General features: G+C 43.0%; 1 protein-coding gene across 3 annotated transcripts in view; it reads right to left on the bottom strand.

Annotated features, from left to right (window-relative positions):
• PDS5A (PDS5 cohesin associated factor A) overlaps positions 1-26,615 on the bottom strand; it is a 4,482,835-nt gene that overhangs the window by 2,908,823 nt on the left and 1,547,397 nt on the right. For all 3 annotated transcript variants that reach the window (XM_044062931.1, XM_044062930.1, XM_044062932.1), the window contains exon 15: positions 481-529. In XM_044062931.1, coding sequence (XP_043918866.1) covers positions 481-529 — 49 coding nt within the window. The remainder of the gene's footprint in view (positions 1-480; positions 530-26,615) is intronic.

Genomic DNA, 26,615 nt, shown 5'->3' with positions numbered 1-26,615 from the left:
ACACAAAACAAGCAATGAGTTTCCTTCACTTGGTGGTTAGGTTCACTCTCTGTGATAAAGTTAGGATCTTAGTAAACCAGCAAAACCAGTACAATCAAAGCTTCTTAGGGAGGAAAGGAGTCAGGTGGTCTGGGGACCATGTGGTTATGCCCCATGGGTGCCTCCCTCAGAAGATACATCAGACACAGCCAAGTCAATATAGACCCAAAGGAGGCTTGCTTGGGAACATCTGAGGATTCCAAAGGACTAGGTGGAAACTATTGCTAGAAATAGCAAAGTTTGGTTAGTCCTGTCCATCTCAACTTGCTACCATCACAACCCTTAAACAGAATAAGTGAATTAAAAATGGATGGGTGCCATATAACCATGTCAACTAGTAATGTATACACTTGTCAGTGTGGCCTACAATAAAATGACTTCAAAAATAATTTAGTACATGGAAAAATGAAGCAGAATGAAACATTTAGAAGATGTCCTTACTTGCTATACTTGCAAGTTTTCCTAACATCGCAGTGCTGTTGGCTTCAGACTAAAAAAAAAAAAAAAAAAAAAGAGAGAGAAAAATAATTATTCATGCTTCAAGCAAAATATGTCACTTATTTATGCTTTGTGTAACAATCACACTGAAAAATGAGTTTAACTTATGTAAAAGCAGAATAAGGACATTTGTTTCAGACACAATCCAACAAAGATGCAAACACTGCATGACTACTTACCATGTGCACACATCACCAAAAAAGGTCTCCTGAAATTTGTGGTTAGAGTAGGTTACCTTCATCTAAAAGTCTCCAAGTCACAATTCACTGAAATTATAACTAATATGGATGTACACCAGCATTCATTTTACTATTACATGCAAGTGATCAATATAATCAACTGATCTTCTAAAAGGACAAAGTGAAAAGATGGAAACTTCTTTTTCAGGATACACACTTCAGCAGATCTTATCCAGTGTCTGGCTCCTGCTGCTAAGTATGCACATGGCTCCTGCCAACACTTGCCAGAATCCAACACACCACAAACAACTGTCTGCTCTTGACCCCAACCCTTACAAAAATAAGCAAGCACACCTCCGACATAAACCCCAAGGAACATAAATAAGCACACCTGGAACATAAACAAAACAGACATATAAAATTATAAATGTGCCAAAATTAAAACCGGTTTACTGGTGTATAATGGCAGTGGAAGGACTACCAGAAACAAGAAGGCAGGACAATAATACAGTACTCCCTGTAGATGTGTCTCTGTCACAGTGGATGCTGTGGGTTACCTTGTACAGCAGTTTCTCAAAAATCAATTGCTTGCTCAAGTTAAAGCAAAAACAAGTGACTGCTTGAAACTGCTATGTGCTGATTCGAAAACTGCCCTCTCCTTATTTACCTATCAGAATAAAGCACACAACCAACCACCATTTCTCAATAAAGATCCTGTGAGATGAAAGTTATGTACTCCGCATAAAGACTGATCCCATGTTCACTCACATGCTATCAGTGGGGTGCAGAAACAGATTCTTACAGCAGACGTAATCTTACCATCTTGCTCACTCCTGTAAAGAGTCTCTGACTTTGGGTCCAAATTGGTGGAATCATCAAAAGGGGCATTAACAGAGAATGCCTTGAATATTTCATTGAAATTGCATAGCTGCAACCAGCCATGAAAATGCATCTGCTGCATTGGATAGCCGGCACATGATTGCATCAGAGGTAGACTTCTTGGTAGATTATTTGAGTATCCACTGATTTTTGGACATCCGAAGGCAATTTCCTCAACAGAGACTTGGAAATAAGTTCATTGGTTCATAAGAGATTACTAGGCTGATGGCTCAAGAGCCCCTACAAGCCTAGCCCTTACTACCCAAATTTTACCCAATTTTCGATCCCCAAGGGCTACAGGATGGCTTAGATTTATGCCAATGCCTCCGAGTATTTAATACACTGCCCCTGCCTATAAGGGTGAATTTATGATTTCCGCATTCATTGACACAAACTGCATTTGAAGAGATTTCAGGGAAGGGCTCTGCTTTACGTGAAGAAAAAGCCTGTTCCACAGAAAGTACAGTTGTGTACACTTACATAAATGTAGATGTTCGAGTGTATTCACTGTTGCAGTCATTACGTTTGGGGTTATCTGCTGGCAGGTAGCCCTCAGTCGGCCTGATTAACAAATCATGGGTCCTGCGTCGGTTGCTGTCCCTTCTTCCATGACGTCAGGTCGTCAGGGATATAAAACATGCAGCAGACGTCATTACATCAGTTTTTCTTGCTCCAGATGTCAGGTGCCCCCTAATGGGAAGGAATTAAATATAAAAGCACAAAGATATACCTCCAACAAAAAAGCAAATACACCAAAAAGGCTTTTAAGCATAGCAGAGGAAAAAAGAGGTATAGCCAAAAGACGTTAGGGGGCTGGAGGGAGAGTAACCTGGACTGCAACAGTGAATACACTTGAACATCTACATTTATGGTAAGTGTACACAACTGTACTATGTTCTTCGTGTTTCACTGCTGCAGTCATTACATTTGGGTAGATTCCCAAAGCTATGGTTGGGAGGAGGAATTCAGATAGCATTAGGGCCAGCTATAAGGACCTGCAAGACTGCAGTGGCAAAGCCAGCTCTGGATTTAGAGAAAATTGGCAAATGATAATGCTTGCTGAAAGTATGTACAGAACTCCAGGTAGCAGCTTTTAGGATGTCCCTGGTAGGGACACCTCTGAGAAAGGCTGCAGAGGTAGATGCAGCCCTGGTGGAGTGAGGTCTGATCCCCTGAGGGATAGGTTTTCTATGGTGCTTATAGCAGAAATGAATGCAATGGCTTATCAATTTAGAAATGGTTTGCTTTGAAATAGCCTTCCCCTCTGCCCCTGCAGCAAAGGCCACCAGCAGTTGTTCAGATTTCCTTTGAGGTTTAGTCCTGTCCAAGTAGAATCTAAGTGGTCTGTGCACATCTAAGGAATGCAGTATCCGTTCCCCTTTATTCTGTGGATTGGGAAAGAAGGTTGGCAAATGAATGGACTGATTAAGAGCCACACTGGATACCACCTTGGGCAAGAAGGATGGACTGGTTCTGAGGGACACCCTGTCCGCATGAAAGATGATGAAACGCTCCACTGCCATAAGGGCCTGTAATTCAGATACCTTTCTAGCTGAAGTGATTGCTAAAAGGAAAGCTATTTTCCAAGAAAGAAATTTTAAGTCTGCAGTAGTAGCTGGCTCGAAAGGAGGTACATTGAGTTTCTCCAAGACAAAGTTAAGGTACCAGGCTGGGGTTGGAGCTCTCCTGGGTGGTCTCAAATTTTTGGCCCCTCTAAGGAACTACTTGAGCAGTGGATGAGAGAAGAGGGGAGGGTTCTGTGTTATAATGGGCTGAAATGGCTGAGGCATGGATTTTAATGGAGGAAAAAGACAGGCCCTTGTGAAGCATCTCAGTTAAGTATTGTAAAATCTGACGTAATTTGGGGGCTGCTGTGCTCATCCCTTGAGATTGGTTCCAGGCACAGAATCTTTTCCATTTTTCAGCATAAGATTTTTTAGTACTAGGCTTCCATGCCTCTAAAATAATATCCATCACAGGTTTGCTGAGAGATGGTAAAGGAGAGATTAAATAATTAGTCATGCTGCGAGGTTCAGTGTTAGAAGCTGAGGGTGCAGAATCTGGTTCTCCTGCTGAGACAGCAGGGAAGGAGTCTGAGGTAGATGCCATGGAGATAACCGTGACACAATGCGTAGGTGGGGGTACCAGTGTTGGTGCGGCCAGTCTGGAGCAATCAAAATCCTAGGTTTGTCCTGTTTGATTTTTAGTAGTACTTTGGAGAGCAGAGGCAGAAGGGGGAAAGCATAGACTGATAGGTTTTTCCAGCTGAAGGACAGAGCATCCACTTTCCAGGCTTGTTTGTGGGGAGTCCTTGTGCAAAATTTGTCCAATTGGTAGTTCTGGAGAGAGGCAAACAGGTCTATATCTGGGCTCCCCCATTTGCTTGTCAACATGTTGAAAATCCTCTGTTCCAGTTTCCACTCGTGTGGGTCCATGAGGTTTCTACTTAGTCCATCTGCCAGTATATTTAATTTTCCTGGCAGGAATTGAGCTTGTAGGTGCACTTGGTAGCTCAAGGCTGTGTTTCACAATGCCATGGCTAGTCTGCAGAGGGGGCTAAGAATGTGTACCCCCTGCTTGTTTATGTACCACATAACAGTGGTGTTGTCTGTCTTTACCATTAGTTGTCCTGGAAGAATGTGGTCCTTGAAGGCTGTCAGAGCATTCTGTGCAGCTAACATTTCTTTTTGATTGATATGCAGGTGCATTTGACTTGGGTTCCATTTGCCCTGAATGCACTTCCCTGCCAGGTGACCCCCCCCCATGCATAGACTGATGCGTCTGTTGTTAGGGTTTGGGTGGCAGGGAGTGGTGTGAAAGGTAGTCCCTTGTTTTGATGGCAGGCCTCTGCCCACCAAAGGAACTCTAGGCATAGGCAAGGTATGACAGGAATCATTGTTTCCAAGTCCTGAGAATGTTGACACCATAGGCTTTTTAGATACCACTGTAGTTTCCTCATATGCAGTCTTGCATATGGAATTAGAAGAATGCAGGAGGCCATGAACCCCAAAGCTTGCAGTATTTGTCTTGCAGATATTAGGGTTGTTGTGGCCACTTGTTTGAAGTAGGTTATCAAATGAATTTGTTTATCTGGCGTGAGGTAAGCTATCTGGGAAGTTGTATTCAAGCTTGCTCCCAGGAATATAATTTGTTGAGAAGGGTACCAGGTGTGATTTCTTTTCGTTTATGGTGTACCCCAGACAAGTTAGAACCCTTTGTACAAAGGCCAGATGATTCAAAAGTATGTCCTGGCTTTCTGCCTGAATTAGACAATCATCCAAGTATGGGTATATCTAAATATTTCTTTGCCTGCAAAATGCAATAACTGGAGCTAGGCACTTTACGAATACCCTGGGCGCAGCAGATAAGCCAAAGGGCAGTGCAGAGAACTGATAGTGCGTGTAGCCTGCTTTGAAGTGTAGGTATCTTCTGCAAGATTCCCTGATTGGGATGTGCAGGTATGCTTCTTTAAAATCTAGTGTTGCCAACCAAGCATCTTTGCCTAGCACAGGAGGTAATTGGTGAAGTCTCAGCATCTTGAATTTTGAAATCTCCAAAAAGGTGTTTAGAGTATACAAGTCCAGGATAGGACACCATGAATTGTCTTTTCTGGGTACCAGGAAAAGTCTCGAGTAGAAACCTTGTCCCTTTCCCTTTTCTGGTACCAGTTGAATAACCCACATGCTTAAGAGAGAGAGTACTTGTTTTTGGGCCTCTGCCCACTGATTTGGGGGTAGGTCCAGCCACCCGCTTGGTGTTGGCAAAGTGTGAAAGTGAAATCTGTATTCCTGGGACACTATATTTAAAACCCATTTGTCCTGGGTAATGAGTTCCCAATTCTTTGCATGAAGAGCAGTCTTTCCCCCCAAAGGGGCAGTCAGTTGGTAAGTGCTTGGAAATTTTAAAAGGAAGTCAATGAGATAGTTTACCATAGGGGGGAGTCTTACTATTCCCAGATTTGGAAGAGAAGGCCCCCCACTACTTAGTTCTGTGTGTCCCCTGGGACTGAAACCTAGGGTTTTTGCTGTGTCTGGGTTTGGCTTGAGAAGACCTGGAAGGGTCTGGAAAGGACCAATTCTTAGAGGGCCAGTGCCTACTAAATCTAGGAGGCTGAACTTGTAAAAAATCTTTGACAGTTTGCATAGATTTAGCTTTATCTTCCATCTTTTTAAGAACTTCCTCAGCCTTGTTGCCAAACAGGCGGTCCTGATTTAAAGGAGAAAACAACAATTTAGCTTTAACATGATCAGGCAAAGATTGCTCCTTAAGCCAAGCATCCATTCTGAGCACAGACCCAGTAACAGCAGCCAGGCAAGAGGCCTCTAATGAATCAAAACCACATTGCAAAGTATGTTTTCCAACTTGTTCAGCAGAATGCATTAAATGCTGTACCTCTTCATTTTCCACACAGTCAAGAATCAACATAATTTTCTGTTTAAGCAGTCCAATAACATGTTGCTGATACTTTAACATATGAAACTGGCAGTTTAAAGCCCTACTGGCCAAGGTTGCAGAAGTGTAAACCTTCTTACCCCATCTATCCAGCACCTTGGAGTCTCTATCAGAAGGGGTAGGATTTTTAGCAGTAGAAGCCTTAACGCCCTTGGGCCCATGTGAAACAGTCTCTGCATCTGCAATAGGATTTTTAAAAAGGAACTTGTAGGACTCAGGGACCCTATAGTATCTGTCAGGTTTTCTGGTAGCAGGAGTCAGGGAATCAGGGGCCAAACTAGATTCTGAAAAAGCATCAACAATGTCTAGTACAGGAGGAATAGCTAAAGGCCTATGCTGAGGTAGGAGAAGAAAATCACTAAGCCTCTTTTTTGAATCACAAAAATCCAGGCTTTCGCAGTGGAAATGCTCCCTTAGAGTATGTAAGGTTTCCACAAAAGAAAAATTCTCAGGAGGGGAAGCAGAGGGAATGGAGTACTCTACATAATCAACTTCAGTCCTAGGCCTCTTAGAAGGGGGGGGGGGTTGGCTACCCCCGATTAGAGTTAATAGATCTTCAGTCATTCTTGTCATTTGTTTTTTAGGCATAGAGATCTGAGCATGTGGTCTGGGTGTCTTTTTTTAGGCATGGATCGAGATTTAGGCCTAAGTAAAGAAGGAGTTGTCTGTTTAATATGCAGGAGTTGTCTGTTTAATATGCAGGTCCATAGGCCTGAATACACCCTCAGAAGCCAATGCCTGCACAGCGGCTTTAGACCCATCCAAGGCAGAGACATCCACGGGTTCCATAGCTGAAGCATCTTGTGGCATACCGGACTCTGAATGGGTCTCAGTAGAGGCCTGCGAATCAGAAGTAGCGGGTATCTGGGCTGTGAAAGCGCCTGAGTACTGGCGAACTGGCGACTAGCTTAGGGGAAGCGTTGTCTGCAGTTTTGGACCTCGTAGGCCTGTCTCTGTCTTTATCTTTGCGTTTTTTCAGAATCCCGGTAGTCGGATGGCTAACCGATGACATTTCCGGATAATTAAACCAAGAACCGAAATATTTAGAGGCAAAAATATACAGATGATGGATAGTGCGCTGATTAAATAAAGCACATAACCAGCAGCAAGGTACGTCGTAGTCAGAGCCTAGGCAAGGAATACAGTATGAATGAAAATCTTTATGAGGTATTTGTTTTCCACAAGTAATGCAATTATTAACTGTTACTGACATCGGAAAGGAGCAAGAAAAAGTTTCCCCAACAGAGTACTTAGCTTTAGTTGAAGACTTCGGTTTTGAAACTCGAAAACGAAAATTTCAGGAGTCAGCCAACCGGCACTTGCGAACTGCTTCTGCTTCGGGCACGGCAAGAAAGACTGGGGTAATGGCGTCGGCTGCATGTTTTATACCCCTGACGACCTGACGGCATGGAAGAAAAGACAGCAACCGATGCAGGACCCAAAACTTTGTTAATCAGGCCGACTGAAGGCTACCTGCCAGCAGATAACCCAAAATGTAATGACTGCGACAGGGAAACACGAAGAACATGGGGTAATCACGCAAACACACATCTGTCTCTCTCTGGCATGTTTTGTTCATGTCAAAGATCAGGTTTAGATTCCTAGGTAAGTGACCCTTGTGCAGTTTTTCTTACATGTGTGCAAAAGTTCCATCAAGTCTGTATTTGTGAGTGCCTTGTAGGTTAGGCATAGACACCCCTTAATAGTTAGGAGATGGTGCTTTTAGTCTACCTGCATAAGACATATATGTTTACACCCTGTATTTTTTTTTTTTGTGTGTGGAAAGAACCTCTGATGCTGCTCCAGCTGTTGCAAAGTACCTGGTCAAGTACATGCCAAAAGGTGCACTGTACTAGATTATTGATCACATAAGCACCAAGTAAAGTGGGAATACAACTTCCTTGGATCTGGATGCTATGCCTTTACTTATAAGTTGTGCTCTACAGAACAAGTCCTCAGCACTGTGGACAGATGGCAAAGTTCAGGCTACTATCTGTGTACCTAGATCTCTTGCATCTGACTCCACCCTTAGGAGTGTGCTACTAATGTTGCAATTTGCAGGGGTATTGGACTTCCCTAAGGATATGAGTACGCATTTTTTTGCATTTAGCTTTAGGCCATGGTTCTGGCACCAATCAGTTATCTGAGTCAGACTCTTAAAATATATCTACATTGTTGGAGGAATCAGTGATTGGCCCCAGCTTGCAGTTGTCAGAATTTAGTCAGCCAAATTCCTGCTACATTAGCCTTGACTTCAGAGAAGTATATGCTGAACAAGACAGGTCCCAGCACCCAGTCCTATGGCCCACCACTAGTAAATGGCCTTCTGCTGGATCTTGATTCAGCCACTATAACATGTGTCCTGTCCATGAGTCATTTGGCTATCCTTCTGTAGACATAGGGATTTATGCCCAGTTTTATGAGTTTATCTATAATACCAGAGTGGGGAACTATGTCAAATGCCTTAGCCAGGCCAAGGTAGCCAGTGTGTACTGTTTTATCCTCATCAATTGCCCAGTGAATCCATGATCTCAATGACTTTTCTCAAATAAGTCCACTAGATTCAGCAGGCATGACCTCTCATTGACAAAGTTGAAGTGGATTGGGTCCAGTGTTTGGAGGTTTCCTATGTTATTTATCAGGTCCACGATTATTTTTCCAAGGCCTTGCATGCAAGACTAGTCAAATTTATGGGGCTTTAACTCCCCGGGGTCTGTTGAAGGTCCATCTTTATGCAGAGGAGTGACTGCTACATTCTTCCATGCCACAGGGACAAACCAAGTCAAAGGATTTTTGATCAAATCCCGCTGAAAACTTATTAAGTGTGCAAGGTAGTTCAGGGCTGTGATGGAAAAGATTGCTGAAATGTAAGCTCACTTTCCTAACCTGTTGACCTATGCTTTTGAGGCTGCTAAAATTCTGCCAGTTTTTTTTTTTTGGGGGGGGGGGGGGGTTGGCTCTGTAATATCAGGGTCCTTTCATGCCCTCTGTGCCATGAGATCTATGATGACATCTGGAGGAGAAACCTCCCAGGATACACATCAGCAAGATTAAAAAAAACTTCCAAGAAACAGATTCATCTAGAGAAGTTGTTTCCTTGGACTAACCCCCTTCTGCTTAATCAGTTCCAGGATGTCCCCAAATGTGATGTCGCCTAGAGGGGATTTGGAGAATCCTTCTCCCTCATCAGAATCAGGATTGGAGTTTGCTTCCATTTACACATCTGTTTCCTTGGAACAGGTCTCTGGGGTTTGGGTGAAGGCAGACCAAAAAACACACTCCAAAATATGAATACTAAAATACTGGAACACAACACAAGCAGTCCAACTGTATGAATGTCTTTTAATTCTGGTACATCGGCCTTCGCCTTCTCATGGAATACATTTATAAATCAAACAACACCCCTTTTATAACACATCAATGTCATTTACATAAATAATTGATTCAATGAAACCAGTGTGTTATAAAAGGGGTGTTGTTTGATTTATAAATGATTTATAAATGTATTCCATGAGAAGGCGAAGGCCGAGGTACCAGAATTAAAAGACATTCATACAGTTGGACTGTTTGTGTTGTGTTCCAGTATTTTAGTATTCGTAGTTGGGTGAAGGCAGGTCAGAACTCTGGTGTCAAGCAGTCCAGAAGCCTATGAGTTCTGAGTGACTGTCGATCCAAATTAGAGAAGAACAGGTTCAACTGGGTGTCAGGACAGATCCAAACTCTGTGCACACACCTGCCTTTTTGAACAGCCAAAGCCCTTTCCACAGCCTCAAAAGCACTCACCCTGTCAACTGACTCAGGAAGCCTCCTTGTACCAACTGAAGACAGCTCTGAGGAGGACCTCAAACCTGAGCTGTTGAGTGTTAAGGCACAGAAGGGAAAGAATGTCTCTGAGAACCGCTGGGTTGATTCTATCACCAGTACCTCAACACAGAAGCTTGGCCTCCAGGACAGTAAGGGATTTAGTCAAACTAGAAGTTCCCTGGATTATCGGATCCAAGTGAGATACACTGGAAGGGTTACAATCTGTGGGAACTAGTTCTGAATACTGAGACGGTACTGAAGACAAGTGTGACATGGTCGATGGGCCTGTACATGGACCCTCCCTCAAGGATGGCACCAGGAGGACTCCCAGTTGAATCAATATCAAAAACTCTCCTTATCATTTAGCTGATATCCATCTCTATGAGACGTCTGATGGATCAGAACAATCTCGATGATGAAGCTACTGATGAGGCCCTAGAAGGATGTTTGTCTTAAGGGACTGGAGAAAAGAAGCAAGGGCTCACCAGCTCCAAAGAAAAAGGTAGCTTGAGGAGTGTGAGTAGTGTGAGTTTCAAACACACTGACAAGTGAATCACACAGCCTGGAAGTTTTGGGTATCACAACAAATGGACTAGATGGTGCGGGTCCATTTTTCTCAACTTATCAAGCCTTTTCTCTTCTACATTCTTTTTGTCAGCCCTTTTCTCTACACAATTTTCCTTCATTTTTATTTAATCTTATCCCTTTCTTTCTCCTTTCTCTTCTCAGTGCTTCATATGGTCATAGGTGTATATTAGGCTAATAAGCAGTAGGGACCTTAAAAGTCTATCTGTGTAAACCAAATGTGACACACAAATTTGATTTTTATACGGGGTGATTTACTGACTGCCTCTGTCCATCACCCGCATAGGAGCCAGACCAGGGGGTGAATTTCTGATTACCCATCCACAAGTCCAAGTTGCTCTTACAAAGGGATAGGGAGAAACTCTGCTTCAAGTGGATGGAGATCCTGTTCTAGAGAATGGGAAATATCCAAGAAACATATCTGCCTCTCCAACATGTTCTATTTATATCATAAGCAAAATTTAGGCCTTTTGATGTAGTCATTCTGACACTGTTTTGCAGATGTGCAAAAGGTTCAACAAAACAAGGTCCATGGATGCCTTGTATTCCAGACAAAGATCACCTCTCAGAATTCTGTATGATAGCAAGTAAACAGACAGGGCTTTAAGGCTACCAGCACAGCACGTCATGTTTACTCCCTCTATGCTCCATTTGATGCACTTTTCTGTTCATGGGGCATTACAGTCTTGGATGTCTTAATGAGAACTGAGTACAGTGATATGATTGATCTCTCTGGACCAAGATGCCATGCCTTTGCTTATAGGTTGAGCAATAGAAGGATTTTCTTACTACCCTGGACACAAGTTTGTTGAAAACTAGGTTACTTATCTACATGAGAATGAATCAACTTTTAGTGGTGTTTTATTGATGATGAAGTTACCCAGAGTGACTAACTTCCCAAGAGGTACTATAATGCATTTCTTGGCATTGAGTTTTAAAGCCATGGCTCTGGCACCAAAGTTTATGTGTATTAGACCTTCCTGAAGTGTGTACTTACCTTGGGGGGATTCAATGACTGCTCCCAGTTTGCAATCATCTGTGAACTTGGTTAGCCAGAGACATTTGACACTGGATTTGGCATCCAGGAAGTAGACGCCAAAGAGGAGTGGGCCTAGCACAGAGCCCTGGGGGTCTCCTCTGGTGACCAGCCCTGCTGCGGATGTGGCCTCATATATTCTAACCTCTTGGGACCCATCAGTGAGCCAACTAGCTGCCCAGCATGTTATAAAGTTGTTGCATGTCTTCTCTGGTAAGGTCAGAGCACAAAATGTTCTCCTTGAAAGTAAAAAAAACAAAACCTGGAACCACAGCTAACCCTGGAATATTCATCACCTATTCTAAGGCTAACTTCCTAATATTAAGTGATAACCTGGCAAAATGCCAAGCCCCAGTAGACGCTGAGAACATTGTTGCCTATGCAAAACTGTTCACCAATATCCTATACAAGTATCTTAATAGCTGCACAGAGGCAGCTGTACCCACCAGGTAGCAGTACAGAACTAAAAAAAATCCACCCTGGTGAAATCACAAAATCAATAGACAGCATAACAGAAAGAAGAAAATCATGGCAAAAATTAGGAGGTGCAGCATCCAACAGGATAAAAGCACTCTCATGAAACTAAAACTCACAGCTTAAATAAAGTCTACCAAAGCCAAATTTGAGAAAAAATTGGCCTCCCAGGCTAAGAAGAACCATCAGGCATTCTTTAGCTATGTTTGCAACCTCAAAGGCAATACACAAATGTGTGCAGGGCTCACTGTAAATGGAGCCACATATACTGAGCCAGAAAATATAGCACACCTACTGGCCAACAAATTCTTCTCCAACTACATCCCTCTCTACCCATCAAACTTGATCTTGGGGGATTCTTCTGGAATCTTCAGAAACAGCCTGGATATTAGTGGAAAGGGTGGAAAAGCATACAGGAACATTCCTGCCCATGGAAAAAAAAAGATAACACCTTCCATGACTTCCTGAATAGAATCATGAAGAGAACCTTACCAACTGATTGTTCAGACAGAAGTCAAACAGGTCTAATTGAGTAACTCCCCATAGATGGATAAAATTTTGGAAGACCCCTTGATCCAGTTTCCATATTTTAAGGGTCTGCCCTGCTCCTGCTTAGCTTGTCTGAGACACAGTTTTGCTCTGAAAGAATGTAGGATGCCTGATGAGTGAGACTGTGCTGTGAAGCTAGATCCCACGCTAACTTGGCTAGCCCGCAAGGGGGGGGGGGGTATGACCTGGTTTCCCCCTTGCTTAATGATGCAACACATGACTGTGGTATTGTCTGTAATGAAGAGGTGCTGGGGGACCACAGATGGCTCAGAGAATTGAGTGCCTTGATCAGGGCAAGCATCTCCTTGATACTTACATGCTTATATCTGCCTCTGGTGTCACACACACTCTGCACTTTCATCCCTCCTGAAACTACTCCCCAGGCAATGTCCAAAGTGTATGTGATGACTGACTGCTTTGGAGTACGGAGGGAGAAGAGGAGAACTGGATTTAAGGATATCTGTTTTCTCCACAAAAGACTTCTATTCTGACAAACCCCAGCACTTGGATTTGAAAACATAAAAGGTGTTGATGCTGGGACCAAAACTATTTCAGACACCAATTTATCTTTTTCATGTGGAGTCTTGCCAATCGTGAAAATCATAGATGCCATGAGACCCAAAATCCTGTGGTATTCCCGTGAGCTGACAGATGACCAAAAGGACAACCTCAGAAAAAGATCTAACTAAAGATCTAATTTTTCTTGTGGAAGATAAAACTCTTCAATCTCAGGTGTCTAGTTGAAATCCCAAGAACATAATCCAGTGCAGAGGAGTCAAGAAAGAACTTCTAAATGTTTTCTTGGAATTTCAGCTTCTGTAAGCAATCTGTCACTTGAGAGATATCCTGACACTTTGAAAAAGACTGCAAAGATAACCAAGTCATCTAAATATGGAAAATGTTAAATACCCTGTAGCTTGTAATGAGCAATAAACTCAAGCTAAATACTTTGTGGACACACTTTGTGCAGTGGATAGGCCAAAGGAGAACGGAATGTGATCCACAGGCACAAAACCTTAAGAAAAATCTCAAGTCTGGATGACTAGGGATGTGATTAGCACCTTTTAAGTCTAGTGTTGCTAGGAAACTTGAAAGAGGAGAAAGATGTAACAAATTATGAAGTGACAATTTCGAATTTGGCCACTATGACAAACAGGTTTAGGAAAAAAAGATCCAGAACTAGTCCCAGAAATTTTCTTTCTTTGGCACTAAAAACATCCTTGGAAAAAAAAAAACTTCTCCACCTGGGAAGAAGGAACTTGTTCTATAACTCCTTGAGACAGCATGTGATGGAAGAACTGGTGGAAACAAATCTGTTCTGGAGGATGAGGAATGACACAATGGAAAGGGGGAATTTACTTCCACTACCACCTGTAATCTTACTGAATGATTTTCAGAACCCATTTGTCTGAAAATATCTGCTGCCAAAGAGAAAAACAAAGTTTCAAACTTTCTACAAGAAAAAAGGGAGCAGGGTGGGTGGCAGTCACAAGGTCTCTTGTACAGTCATTCAGACTTCTTACTGTCCTTGATTTTAGGAGGTTTGAAGCTTTTTTTTTTTTTTTTTTTTCCTGAAACCCCTCTACCATTTCTTTTTAAACGTTTCTTTACCTGTACTTTGTTTTGACTGCTTATTGAGAATTTTTGTCAAAAACTGGATGAGGAGATAGAAAATCCCTTGGAACATCTGGAAAAGGAGGGCTGAAAAATCTTACAGATTCTCTGGATCAGACTGCCCCTTTCATCACACTTTTTGATCACCTCTGCAGCAGAAGGGCCAAATACTAAATTCTCTGTCCAAAGGAGAATTTAAAATATCATTTTTATCATTACCTGAGAGGTTCTAAGAATGTAGTTATCTAAGACTCCTTAAATAATACCAGTACCATAAGCCATGGAAGAAGTATTAACAGTCACACAAAACTAAACAATGAGTAGTGATCTGTGCAATAGAAGAAAAGTACAGTTGTGTACACTTACCATAAATGTAGATGTTAAGAGTGTATTCACTGTCGCAGTCATTACATTTGGGTGATCTGCTGGCAGGTTGCCCTCAGTCGGCCTGATTAACAAAGTCTTGGGTCCTGCGTCGGCTGCTGTCCCTTCTTCCATGACGTCAGGGGTATAAAACATGCAGCCGACGCCATTACACCAGTTTTTCTTGCCCCCGATGTCAGGTGCCCCCCAAATGGGGAGCAAAAAAAAAAATTATATATAAAATTTAAAACAAAAAATATACCTCCAAACAAAAGCAAATACACCAACAAGGCTTTTAAGCATATTAAAAGAAAGTAGAGGTATAGTAAGAGAAAAAACAGGGGGCTGGAGGGTGGGTAACCAGGACTGCAACAGTGAATACACTCTAACATCTACATTTATGGTAAGTGTACACAACTGTACTATGTTCTTCGTGTTTCACTGTTGCAGTCATTACATATGGGTAGATTCCCAAAGCTAAGGTTGGGAGGATGGATTTATATAGTATTAGGACCAGCTATAAGGCCCTGCAGGACAGCAGTGGTAAAGCCAGCTCTGGAGTTAGAGAAGAAAGGTAAGTGGTAATGCTTGGTGAACGTATGAACTGAGCTCCATGTAGAAGCTTCTAAAATTTCTCTGGTAGGAACACCTCTGAGAAAGGCAGTAGAAGTAGACGCAGCCCTGGTGGAATGAGATCTGATCCCCTGGGGGATAGTTTTACCATGGTGCATATAGCACAAACTAATACAATGGCTTATCCACTTGGAAATAGTCTGCTTTGAAATAGCCTTTCCTTCTGCCCCTGCAACAAAAGCCACCAGTAGTTCAGATTTTCTTAGAGAGTTTGTCCTATTTAAGTAAAATCTAAGTTGTCTGTGTACATCCAAGGAATGCAGAATTCGCTCTCCCTTGTTCTGTGGATTGGGAAAGAAAGTTGGCAAATGAATGGTCTGATTAAGGGCCACGCTGGATACCACCTTAGGCATGAAGGATGGACTGGTCCTGAGAGACACCCTGTCCCTGCATGAAAAATAATGAAAGGCTCCACTGCCTGAAGAGCCTGTAATTCAGAAATCCTACTAGCTGAAGTTACTGCTAAAAGGAAAGCTGTTTTCCAGGAGAGAAAGTTTAAGTCTGCAGTAGCAGCTGGCTCGAAAGGAGGGAGAGTGAGTTTTTCCAATACAAAATTGAGGTCCCAGGCAGGGGTTGGAGCTCTCCCGGGTGGTCTTAAGTTTTTTGCCCCTCTGAGATACTGCTTTAGCAGAGGATGAGAGAAGAGGGGAGGGTTCTGTGCTGTAATGAGCTGAAATGGCGGAAGCATGGATTTTTATGGAAGAAAAGGACAGGCCCTTGTGAAGCATCTCAGTTAAGTACTGTAAAATCTGAGGAATATTGGGCATTGCTGTGCTTATTCCTTGTGACTGGTTCCAGGCACAGAATCTTTTCCATTTGTCAGCATGATATTTTCTAGTACCAGGCCTTCTCGCCTCCAAAATGACATCCATCACAGGTTTGCTGAGGGATGCTAAAGGCGAATTCAGGTGATTAGCCATGCTGCAAGATTCAAAGTTTGAAGCTGAGTGTACAGAATTTGGTTGTTCTGCTGAGACAGTAAGTAAGGGGCCTGAGGCAGGTGCCATGGTGGAAGGTGTGACACATTGCACAGGAGTGGGTACTAGTGTTGTCGAGGCCAGTCTGGAGCAATCAGAATCATTTTTGGTTTATCCTGTTTGACTTTTAGTAGAACTTTGGAAAGCAGAGGCAGAGGGGGAAAAGCATAGACTGATAGGTTTTTCCAGCTAAATAATAGAGAATCCACTTTCCAAGCTATTCTGTGATGAGCTCTTGTGCAGAATTTGTCCAACTGAAAGTTCTGGGGTGAGGCAAAAAGATTTATGTCTGGACTCCTCCATTTGCATGTCAACATGTTGAAAATCTGTGGTTCCAGTTTCCATTTGTGTGGGTCCATGAGATTTCTGCTTAATTCGTCTGCCAGAGTATTCAGCTTTCCTGGCAGGTATTGAGCTTGTAGTTGTATTTGGTAGGTCAAGGCCATGTCCCACAATGCCATGGCTAGTCTGCATAGGGGGTAGGAATGTGTACCCCCTTTCTTGTTTATGCACCACATAACTGTGGTGTTGTCTATTATTAATTTTCCTGGATGAAGGTAATCCTTGAAGGCTGTCAGTGCATTCTGTACAGCTAGCATCTCTTTCTGATTGATATGAAGGTGCATTTGATTTGGGCTCCATTTGCCCTGAATGCACTTCCCTGCCAGATGAGTCCCCCCCAAGCATAGTCTGATGCGTCTGTAGTTAGGGTTTGGGCGGCAGGGGGTGGAGTGAATGGCAGTCCCTTGTTTTGGTGGCAGGCCTCTGCCCACCATAGGAACTCTAGTTTCAGGCAAGGTATGATAAGAATCATTGCTTCCAGACTGCGGCAATGTTGACTCCATAAACTTTTTAAGTACCAATGAAGTTTCCTCATAGGCAGTCTTGCATATGGAATTAAAAGAATGCAGGAGGCCATGAACCCCAAGGCTTGCAGAATTTGTCTTGCAGATAGCAGGGTTTTTCTGGCTACCTGTTTGAAGTTCATAGGTTGGTACTAGGCTATCAGCCCTAGGCCCCATACAAGCCTAGCCATAACAATTCCCTGGCTATTTTTTCCCACACTATTTACTTCCCTGGACCCCTGTCTAGCAGGGCGACTGACGTGATCCCCGGGGTGAATTTCCTTTCTCCCATCCAATCATCAAAGTTCCTTTTGAAGAGGGCCAAAGAGGCACTCTGCTTGACATGTATGGGCAATGTATTCCAGAGTCTGGGGAATCTCTGGGTCAGGAACCTATCCCTCCAGCATGTTTTGTTTATTGTGATGACAAGGTTTAGATCCCTGGAGCGTGTGGCTCTGAGGGATTGGGATTTCTTTAAGTGTAGCATGTCCAACAGCTCTGGGTTTGACATGGCCTTGTATGTTAAGCAAAGATCGCCTCTAAGTAGACGATATGCGACAGAGTATAGCTGGAGTTTTTTAAGGCGGTCAGCGTAGGGCATCTGCTTTAGGCCTGTGATTCTTTTAGTGAGGTATTTCTGTGGCCTTTCCAGTTGTTGCAGATGTTTTGAGAGGTACATACCAAACGGGGCATTGTATTCTATAATGGGTCTAATGAGGGATGAGTACAGTGGGACAATGACCTCCTTTTTTCTGGATGAAAAGCCCTTCGTGATGAGGTGTGCCACATAGAAGGATTTCCTGACTGTTGTGGCAATGTGGTTATCGAAGGTGAGACCACTCTCCACCTGTGTCCCTAAGTCTCTTACCAAACTTTCAGAGTTTAGTGTACTGCCATCTATATGGTAATTCATGGATACATGTTTTTTCCCCAAAGGGGATAACTATACATTTGTTGGCATTGAGCTTGAGCCCGTGGCTCTGGCACCAAGCATCTGTTTCTGTAAGGCCCTTTTGCAGAGTATCCACATCATTTGGGGATTCAATAATGGCTCCCAGTTTGCAGTCAACTGCAAACTTTGTTATCCAGAGTCCCTTGGTGTTGGCTTGTACTTCAGAGAAGTAGATGCCAAACAAGAGCGGTCCCAGGACTGAACCCTGAGGTACTCCACTTGTCACTTGTCTGGAGCTGGATTTGGAGTCTGCTACTTTTACAGTGTGGGTTCTATCAGTAAGCCAGTTAGCAACCCATTGGGTGACGTAGGGATTAATGCCCAGCTTAGTAAGTTTATCTATGATTCCAGAGTGGGGGATGGTGTCAAAGGCCTTGGCAAGGTCTAGATAGGCTGTGTGGACCACCTTACCCTTGTCCATGGCTCTGGAGACTGATTCGAAGAAGTCAATCAAGTTCAGGAGACAAGATCGGCCCTTCACGAACCCAAACTGGGTGGGGTCCAGTGTTGGAAGGTTGCCAATGTCTTTGTTTATAAGTTCCATGATAATACGCTCCATGGCCTTGCAGATAAGGCTTATCAGACTGATGGGACGGTAGTTTACGGGATCCAAGGTGGATCCCCCCTTGTGGAGTGGGATAACTGTAGCTGTGCGCCACTCAGTGGGCACGAAACCTGAGGTGAGGCTATGATTAAACATGACACTTAGGTGAGGTGCCAGTTCATATTGTAGTTCATGTAGTACACAGCCCGGGATGTCATCTGGTCCCATGGATGCAGTATTCTTGGCTTTGGAGAGTGCGGTTTTTTACCTGTGTGGCCGTTATTACCGGAATTTGGCAATCTTCCAGTATTGAGATGGGCCACTTAGGGGGTGAAGTTGGCACTTAATCGATCTGCCAGGATATTGGCAATATCCTTGGGATCAGTATATTTAATGCCATTCAGTTTTAGCTCAGAGCAGATCTGAGCATTGCCATTTAGATTCTTGACATAGTTATAGAATGCCTTGTTGTTGTCTTTGGAATCTTTGGCAATTTTATTTTTGTAACTAGCTTTGGAGGATTTTATGAGGGATCTCAGTTTCTTACTGAGGCTGGTAAGGAAGTTTTTTGCATCCTGGGATTTTCCTCTTTTCTACAACAGTTTCTTCCTTTTGTTGTAAAGTTTGTTTATGGCAGGGGACCACCAGATTGGCTTCTTTTTTTTGGATGAGAGCATCTTGGTTCCATTTGGAATGGCACGATTTATGCATGCGTGGATGTGCTCGTACAGTGCCTTAGTGTAGTATTCAGCAGTTGAACTTTCAGCTCCCGTATGCATGGGTGTCATGAAGTTTGTCACTTCTGACTTGAGTAGCATGAAGTTGGCTTTGAATAAGTTTTTTATGGAGGTTTCCTTACTGGGGGGTGGGGGTGGGATGTGGATGTTAAGGGTGATTAGCTTATGGTCAGACGTGACTAACGAGGGGGTGACCATAGGTGTGGAGCATCGATTTCCCATGTTGAAAATGACCAGGTATAGGATATTGGAGCCCCTGGTGGGACTATGGATTAGTTGATCCAGGGCGTTGGAATTTATGAATTCCAAGAACCATTGGGCAAAGGTGTTGGTACATGAGCAGCTTTCCCAGTTAATGGCAGGGTAGTTAAAATCACCCAGTATTAGGGTGTTTGGTTCTATCGTAATATTTTCCAGTACGTGTAGCAAGTTGTAGTGAGAATCTTGGGGTATGGTGGGGGATCTGTAGAAAGCTAGAATTTGGATTGCAGTTTTACCAAGTGTTAGTTGCACCTGGAGAACTTCAGAAGTAAGTCACCAATTGAATTTGCTTTTCTAGCGTTAGGTAAGCCATCTGGGCAGTTGTATTCAAGCCATCACCCAGGAACGTAATTTTTTGAGAGGGTACCAAGTTGTGATTTATTTTCGTTTATTGTGTACCCTACACAAGTTAGAACCCTTTTTACAAATGCCAGATGCTTTAGAAGAATGTCTGCTTTCTGCCTGAATTAGACAGTCGTCCAGGTATGGATATATCTGAATATTTCTTTGCCTGCAAAATGCAATTACCGTGGCCAGGCACTTTGTAAAGACCCTGGGTGCAGTAGATAAGCCAAAGGGCAGTGCAGAGAACTGGCAAAGCAAACAGCCTGCTTTGAAGCGGAGGTATCTTCTGCAAGATTCCCTGATTGGGATATGCAGGTAAACCTCTTTTAAGTCTAGAGTTACCACCCAGGCATCTTTGCCTAGCATAGGAAGTAATTGTTGAAGAGTCAGCATCTTGAATTTTGGAATGTCCAAAAATGTGTTTAGAGTAGATAAGTCCAGAATTGGACGCCATGATTTGTTTTTTCTGGGTACCAGGAAAAGTTTTGAATAGAAACCGTGTCTCTTTTCCTCTTCTGGTACTGGCTGAATAGCCCCCATGTTCATGAGGGACAGAACTTGTTTCTGAGCCTCTGCCCACTGATTTGGGGGTAGGTCTGGCCATCCGTTTGGGGTTGACAACATGTGGAAATGAAATCTGTATCCCTGGGAAACTATATTTAAAACCCATTTGTCCTGGGTTATAAGTTGCCAGTCTCTTGCATGAAGTGCCAGCTTTCCCCCCAAAGGGGCAGCTAAAAGATAAGTGCTTGGTGAGTGTAGAGGGAAGTCATTGAGATGGTTTACCATAGGGAGGTGCCTTGTTGGTTCCAGATTTGGAGGTGGAGGCACCCCACTGTTTTGTTCTCAAGGTCCCTTGTGACTGAAACCTGGAGCCTTTGGAATGTCTGGGTTTGACTTGAGTGGCTCTCAAAGGAACTGGAAAGGACCAGTGTCTACTAAATCTTGGATGCTGCACTTGTAAGAAATCTTTCACAGCTTGCATAAATTCAGCTTTATCTTCCATCTTTTTTAAAACTTCTTCAGCATTATTACCAACAAGACGGTCCTGTTGTAAAGGAGCATCCAACAATTTTGCTTTAACATGGTCAGGCAGAGTTTGCTCTTTGAGCCAAGCATGCCTTCTTAACACAAACCCAGTTATAGCAGCCCTGCAGGAGGACTCCAAAGAATCAAAACCACATTGCATAGTATGCTTTCCAACTTGTTCAGCTGAATGCAATAAATCCTGTAAATCTTTATTTTCCACACAGTCAGAAATTAACATCATTTTCTGTTTAAGTAGTTCCATAATATGCTGTTGATATTTAAGCATATGAAATTGACAGTGTAAAGCCCTGAATGCCAAGGTTGCAAAAGTGTAAACCTTCTTACCCCATCTATCCAGCACCATGGAGTCTCTATCAGAAGGGATAAGATTTTTAGCAGTAGAGGCCTTAATGCCCTTAGGACCCTGAGAAATGATTTCAGGATCTCCAATAGGATTTTTGAAAAGGAATTTGTGGGAGTTAGGAACCCTATAGTATCTGTCTGGCTTACAAGGAGCCAGAGGCAGATGATCAGGAGCCATACTAGATTCTGAAAAAACATCATCAACAATGTCAAGAACATGAGGTATAGCCTAAGGCCAATGTTGAGGAAGAAAAAGAAAATCCCCAAGTCTCTTTTTAGATTCAGAGAAATCATGACTTTCCTAGTGGAAATGTTCCCTTAAGGTATGTAAAGCTTCCCCAAAAGAAAAATCCTCAGGGGGAGAAGCAGAAGGAATGGAATCTTCTGCAACAGAGTCCTCATAAGTAGGTGTACACAAATCCTGTTCATTAGAAGAGTCGGAAGAGATAGAATCCCGTTCATAAGATTCATAATCAATGTCTTGCCTAGGCCTCTTAGAAGGAGGGGGTTGGCTATCCCTGATCAGAGTAATTAAATCTTCAGCCATTTTGATTATTTGTTTTTTTAGGTATAGGGGGGCCTGCACATGTGGCCCAGGCGTCGGTTTTTTAGATATAGATTTAGATTTTGGCCTTAGTTTTGAAGATGGCGTCGGTCTAATATACAAATCTGTAGGCCTGAAAACACCCTCAGAAAGCCGGTGCCTGCACAGCGGCTCCAGACCCATCTAAGGTAGAGACATCCGCGGGTTCCATAACCGAAGCATCTTGCGGCATACCAGACTCCGAATGGTCTCAGTAGAGGCCTGCGAATCAGAAGTAGCAGTTATCAGGGGCTGCGAAAGCACCTCACTGAGTACTGGCGTCTAGCTTAGGAGAAGCGTTGTCGTTAGTTTTGGACCTCGACAGTCTGTCTTTTTCTTTGCGTTTTTTAGGTATTCCGGTAGTCGGATTGCTAACAGACTACATTTCTGGATAATTAAATAGTGAGTCAAAATATTTAGAAGCAAAAATATACCAACGTTTAATAGTGCGTTGATTAAATTTAGCACAAAACCGACAGCAAGGTACGTTGTGGTCAGGGCCTAGGCAAGGGATACAGTACAAATGAAAATTCTTATGAGGCATTTGCTCCCCACAAGTAATGCAATAATTAACTTTTACTGACAGTGGTAAGGAGCAAGAAAAAGTTTCCCCAATGGGGTACTTAGCTTTTAGTTGAAGACTTCGGTTCTGAAACTCGAAAACAAAAATTTCAGGAGTCGGCCGACCGGCATTTGTGAACTGCTTCTGCTTCGGGCACCGCGAGGCAAGAAAGACTGATGTAATGGCATCAGCTGCATGTTTTATACCCCTGACGACCTGACGTCATGGAAGAAGGGACTGCAACTGACGCAGGACCCAAGACTTTGTTAATCAGGCCGACTGAGGGCAACCTGCCAGCAGATTACCCAAATGTAATGACTGCAACAGTGAAACATGAAGAACATCTAAGCTATTTAAAGCAGATTTTTCTTAACAATAAAAACTGCAGATAAAACGTCTCATATTTTCACAATTTGTCAGAACAAACTATCATATGAGCCTGACAATTCACAATTCTGAAATTCAAAGTTGCAGAAGTGTACACACCTTTCTCCCATACCTCTGAATAATTTTCCCACATTTATCAGAAAGAGTATGATTGGAATTAAAGTGCTTAGCAACAGTGAGAATAACTAAAGCTCAAGCTGCTGGGTCAGGTCTGGAAAGAGTGTATAAAAATTTAAAAGACAATTTTTTACATCCTATCGGACTTATTAGGGGTAGCTGGGTGACTATTATAAAACATTTGCAGGCAAAACAGAGAGAATGGGTGTAGATTCAGGAAAATCTTTCTGTAACTCACAGTACTTTCTCACAGACTGAGAAAAAAGAAGTTATGTACTTACCCATAAAGTTCCATGTGAGTTGTTCATCTCACCTTCATTCTTACAGATGGGTTCGTAGCCGATCCACAGCTCCTAGTCGGCCTACTACAAAGCTCGAAACCTTCAGATAGCTCGAGGCCAAGTCCCTATCCCATGATGCACCTAGAGTTACCTCAGATCTTGTTTGCTGCGTATAATAATAGCATATGCCATTCTATCACTCCATAAGAGAAAGCTATAGAAGGGTTGAGCAATCAGGAAGAATCCAGCATCTCGGTCTTCGAAAAACCCTGGAGATGGTAGGAAGGTGGGAAGTAAGAATGAAGGCGAGATGAACAACTCACATGGAATGTTATGGTAAGTACATAATTTCTTTATGTGAAGTTGTTCTATCTCGACGTTCATTCTTACAGATGTGTAGCATCCCAAGCACCATCTATCTCTGGCAGCTCACGGGAGTATGTTTTTCAGGACAGTGCACCCAAAGGAGGTCCTGTCAACTTTGTAATGAGTGATAAAGGTATGATGTCTTGACCAAGTGGCTGCTGCACAAATGTTATCTATAGGAAGTCTGGCAGAAAAGGCAGAGGATGTAGACACTGCTCTGGTGGAGTGAGCCTTAATTTTATGTTGTAAGGGCATATTAGCAGCTGAATAAGCAAATGTGATACAATCAGATAACCACTTAGAGTTGTTTTAGCCACTGGCATACCTTTCCTGGAGTCTGAAAAAAACGAAAAGCTGTTCATATTTCCTAAAATCTTTTGTTCTAGCCAAGTAAAATCCGAGCTGTCTATGAACATCCAGTTTGTGCAGCATACATTCTAAATTGTTTGAGGGATTGGGGAAGAAAATTGGCAAATAAATAATTTGATGAAGATTAGCTTCAGTGTAAACTTTGGGCAAAATGGAGGGGTTAGTTGGAAGTGATACACTGTCAGCATGGAAAATCAAATAAGGAGGCTTAATGGACAAGGCTTGAAGCTCTGATACTCTGTGAGCAGAATTAATAACTACTAAAAAGGTAGTCTTCCATGACAAAAATCTGAGGTCACATGAGGAAGCTGGTTCGAATGGAGGGAGAATAATGTGAGGAAAGCATAATATTTCGATTCCATGGGGTATAGGGAGACTTCACAGGTGGTCTGAGATTAAATGTTTTGGATAGTTTGTGTGACAATGTTCAAACCTTCAAATCCAAGGTGAAAATTAGAAATGGCAGCAAGTTGAAAACGAACTGTTGCTGCAGCAGCTCTTTTGTTGAAGATCATGGTCAAGAACTCTAGTATAAAGGCCATAGGGGCTAAGTAGGGATCAATGTTGTTTAGAGAGGCCCATATAGAATTTCTTTTCCATTTGCTGAGGTATAGCAGCTTCCTCGTAGAGGATTTATGAGAGGAAATAAGAATTTGCATCGTCTCATTAGAAAGGTTATGGAACCTGGCTATGATGGGAATTGGAGCAGCTAAGCTGTCAGTTTCAGGGACTGAAGAGGGGGATGAAGTTCCGCCGACGAGTGCATCAGAAGATCTTGAACTGGGTCCAGAATCCAATGGTCCTACAAAAGATGAAGTCGAAGAAATGGGAACCAAATCTGACAAGGCCAATGAGGGACTATTAGAATGATGGTCCTTCCCAGGGCTTTTGTTTTCTGCAGTACCTTGGGCATCAACGGGATTGGTGGGAATGCATAGAGGAGACCCGAAGGCCAATCGTGTACGAGTGCGTCCCTTGGGGCTTCTCCTGGAGGGGGAATCAGGGCAAAGTAGCTTCTGCATTTCGTGCTCATGTGGCTGGCGAAAAGGTCGCAGCAAGGCTGATCCCACCTGCGGAATATCCTGTCCGATGTTTCTTTCTTGAGGGACCACTCATGAGGAAACAAAATTGCTCTGCTCAGCTTGTCTGCTATCACGTTGGATTTCCTCGGGATGTGTGTTGCTAACAGAAAGTGCTGGGTGGATATAGCCCACTGTCAAACGCTTGGGGCCTTGCGACAAATGGGAGTAGGACCTGGTTCCTCCTTGTTTGTTCAAGTACCAGGCCAATGACATGTTATCTGTCTGAATCACAACTGTACCCAGAGGAAGAGAGTCCTGAAAGTACTGCAGCGCTAAAAGTACTGCTCTCATTTCTAGGACATTGATATGCAGGTGTGTCTCTTGATCAGTCCATGTGCCTTGGGCTGTTATTGCCTGACAATGCCCCCCCACCCTATCAGGGAAGCATCCATGGTCACTGTGGCTACTGGTGGGGGTAGGACAAAAGGACGACCTATTGTGACTTAGAGAGGTCAACCACCACTGAAGATCCTTTTTGCATGAGTTCATGATCATTATAAGGTGAGACATTGGGAGCTCTTGCTAAGTCCAATGAGTTAACAACAGCCACTGCAGAATCCGCATGTGCATACGACCCAGCGGTATGGCCAATATTGTAGCTGCCATCATGCCTAACAATTTTAGTACTTTTGATGCTGGACCCTTGTTCTTAGATATCAGCTTACGGACCTGCTGATGGAGTAGTAAGACTCTTTCTACTGGAAGCCTTAGCGTGGTGGTGGTGGTGGTGTCCAATTCTGCTCCGATAAAAATGGTATGTTGCAATGGCGACAAGGCAGACTTTTCTGCATTTATTGTAATGCCCAGCTGACTGCAGAGTGAAACAGTGGTGTCCCTGGCTTGAATGAGCTGATGCCTGGTGGTGGCGGTGAGGAGCCAATCGTCTAGGTATGGAAACACATGGAATTCTAAATGTCTCAGGTGAGCTGTGACCACTGCCATGCATTTGGTGAACTCTGGGGGCTGTAGTGAGACCAAAGGGCAAGGCTCGAAACTGGTAATGATTAGCTGCCAGATGCCAGATGATCCCTGGATGGTTTGGCCATTTTTATGTGGTAGTACGCATCCTGGAGATCTATCGACCATTTATTTTATTTATTTATTTTACATTTGTTGACCGGGCTAGTCCAACTGGATATATGTCCATTTTCAGTAGAGGCCCGGGGAGAAAAGCTCCATAAGTAGTACAAATTCACAAAAGGCATACAAATATTACATGAGAAACAAAGCAATTTAAACAGATGATTTTAAAAAGATAAATAAGATAAGACATTTTTTTTTTTTTTTTTTGAGTGTGCATTAGTCTGGACTAGTGCAGGAGCAAAGCCAGTGTTTATCGAGATTAATTTTTAGTTGATTTTTAAAAAGTTGGAAAGAGGTTAAAGAAGTGATATCAGAGGGTAGTTTATTCCATGTTTTTCCAACAGAGTGGGAGAATAAACAGTCACCTGCATGATTGTTAGGTTTGCTAATATTAATCAGGAGTTTGTTAGAAGAGCGAAGTTGTTTCAGGTTTTTGTATGGAGAAATAAGGCTAGAGAGTATTGGTTGGCTGATATAGAATCTTATAAGCTATTAAGATTTGTTGAAGAACAAGTTGGTTAGGAAGTTCAAACCAGCCTAATTCTTTTAGGTTCTGGCAGTGATGAGTTCGAAAAGGAGATCCTACAGCAAATCGAGCTATGTTACGATAGGATGTTTCTAGTTTCT

The sequence above is a fragment of the Protopterus annectens genome, chromosome 2.part1 (assembly GCF_019279795.1).
Source record: "Protopterus annectens isolate FY-2018-M chromosome 2.part1, PAN1.0, whole genome shotgun sequence".
NCBI lineage: Eukaryota > Metazoa > Chordata > Ceratodontiformes > Protopteridae > Protopterus > Protopterus annectens.
Note: the sequence above shows the minus strand (reverse complement) of the source record. Positions and strands in the feature narration are given on the sequence as shown.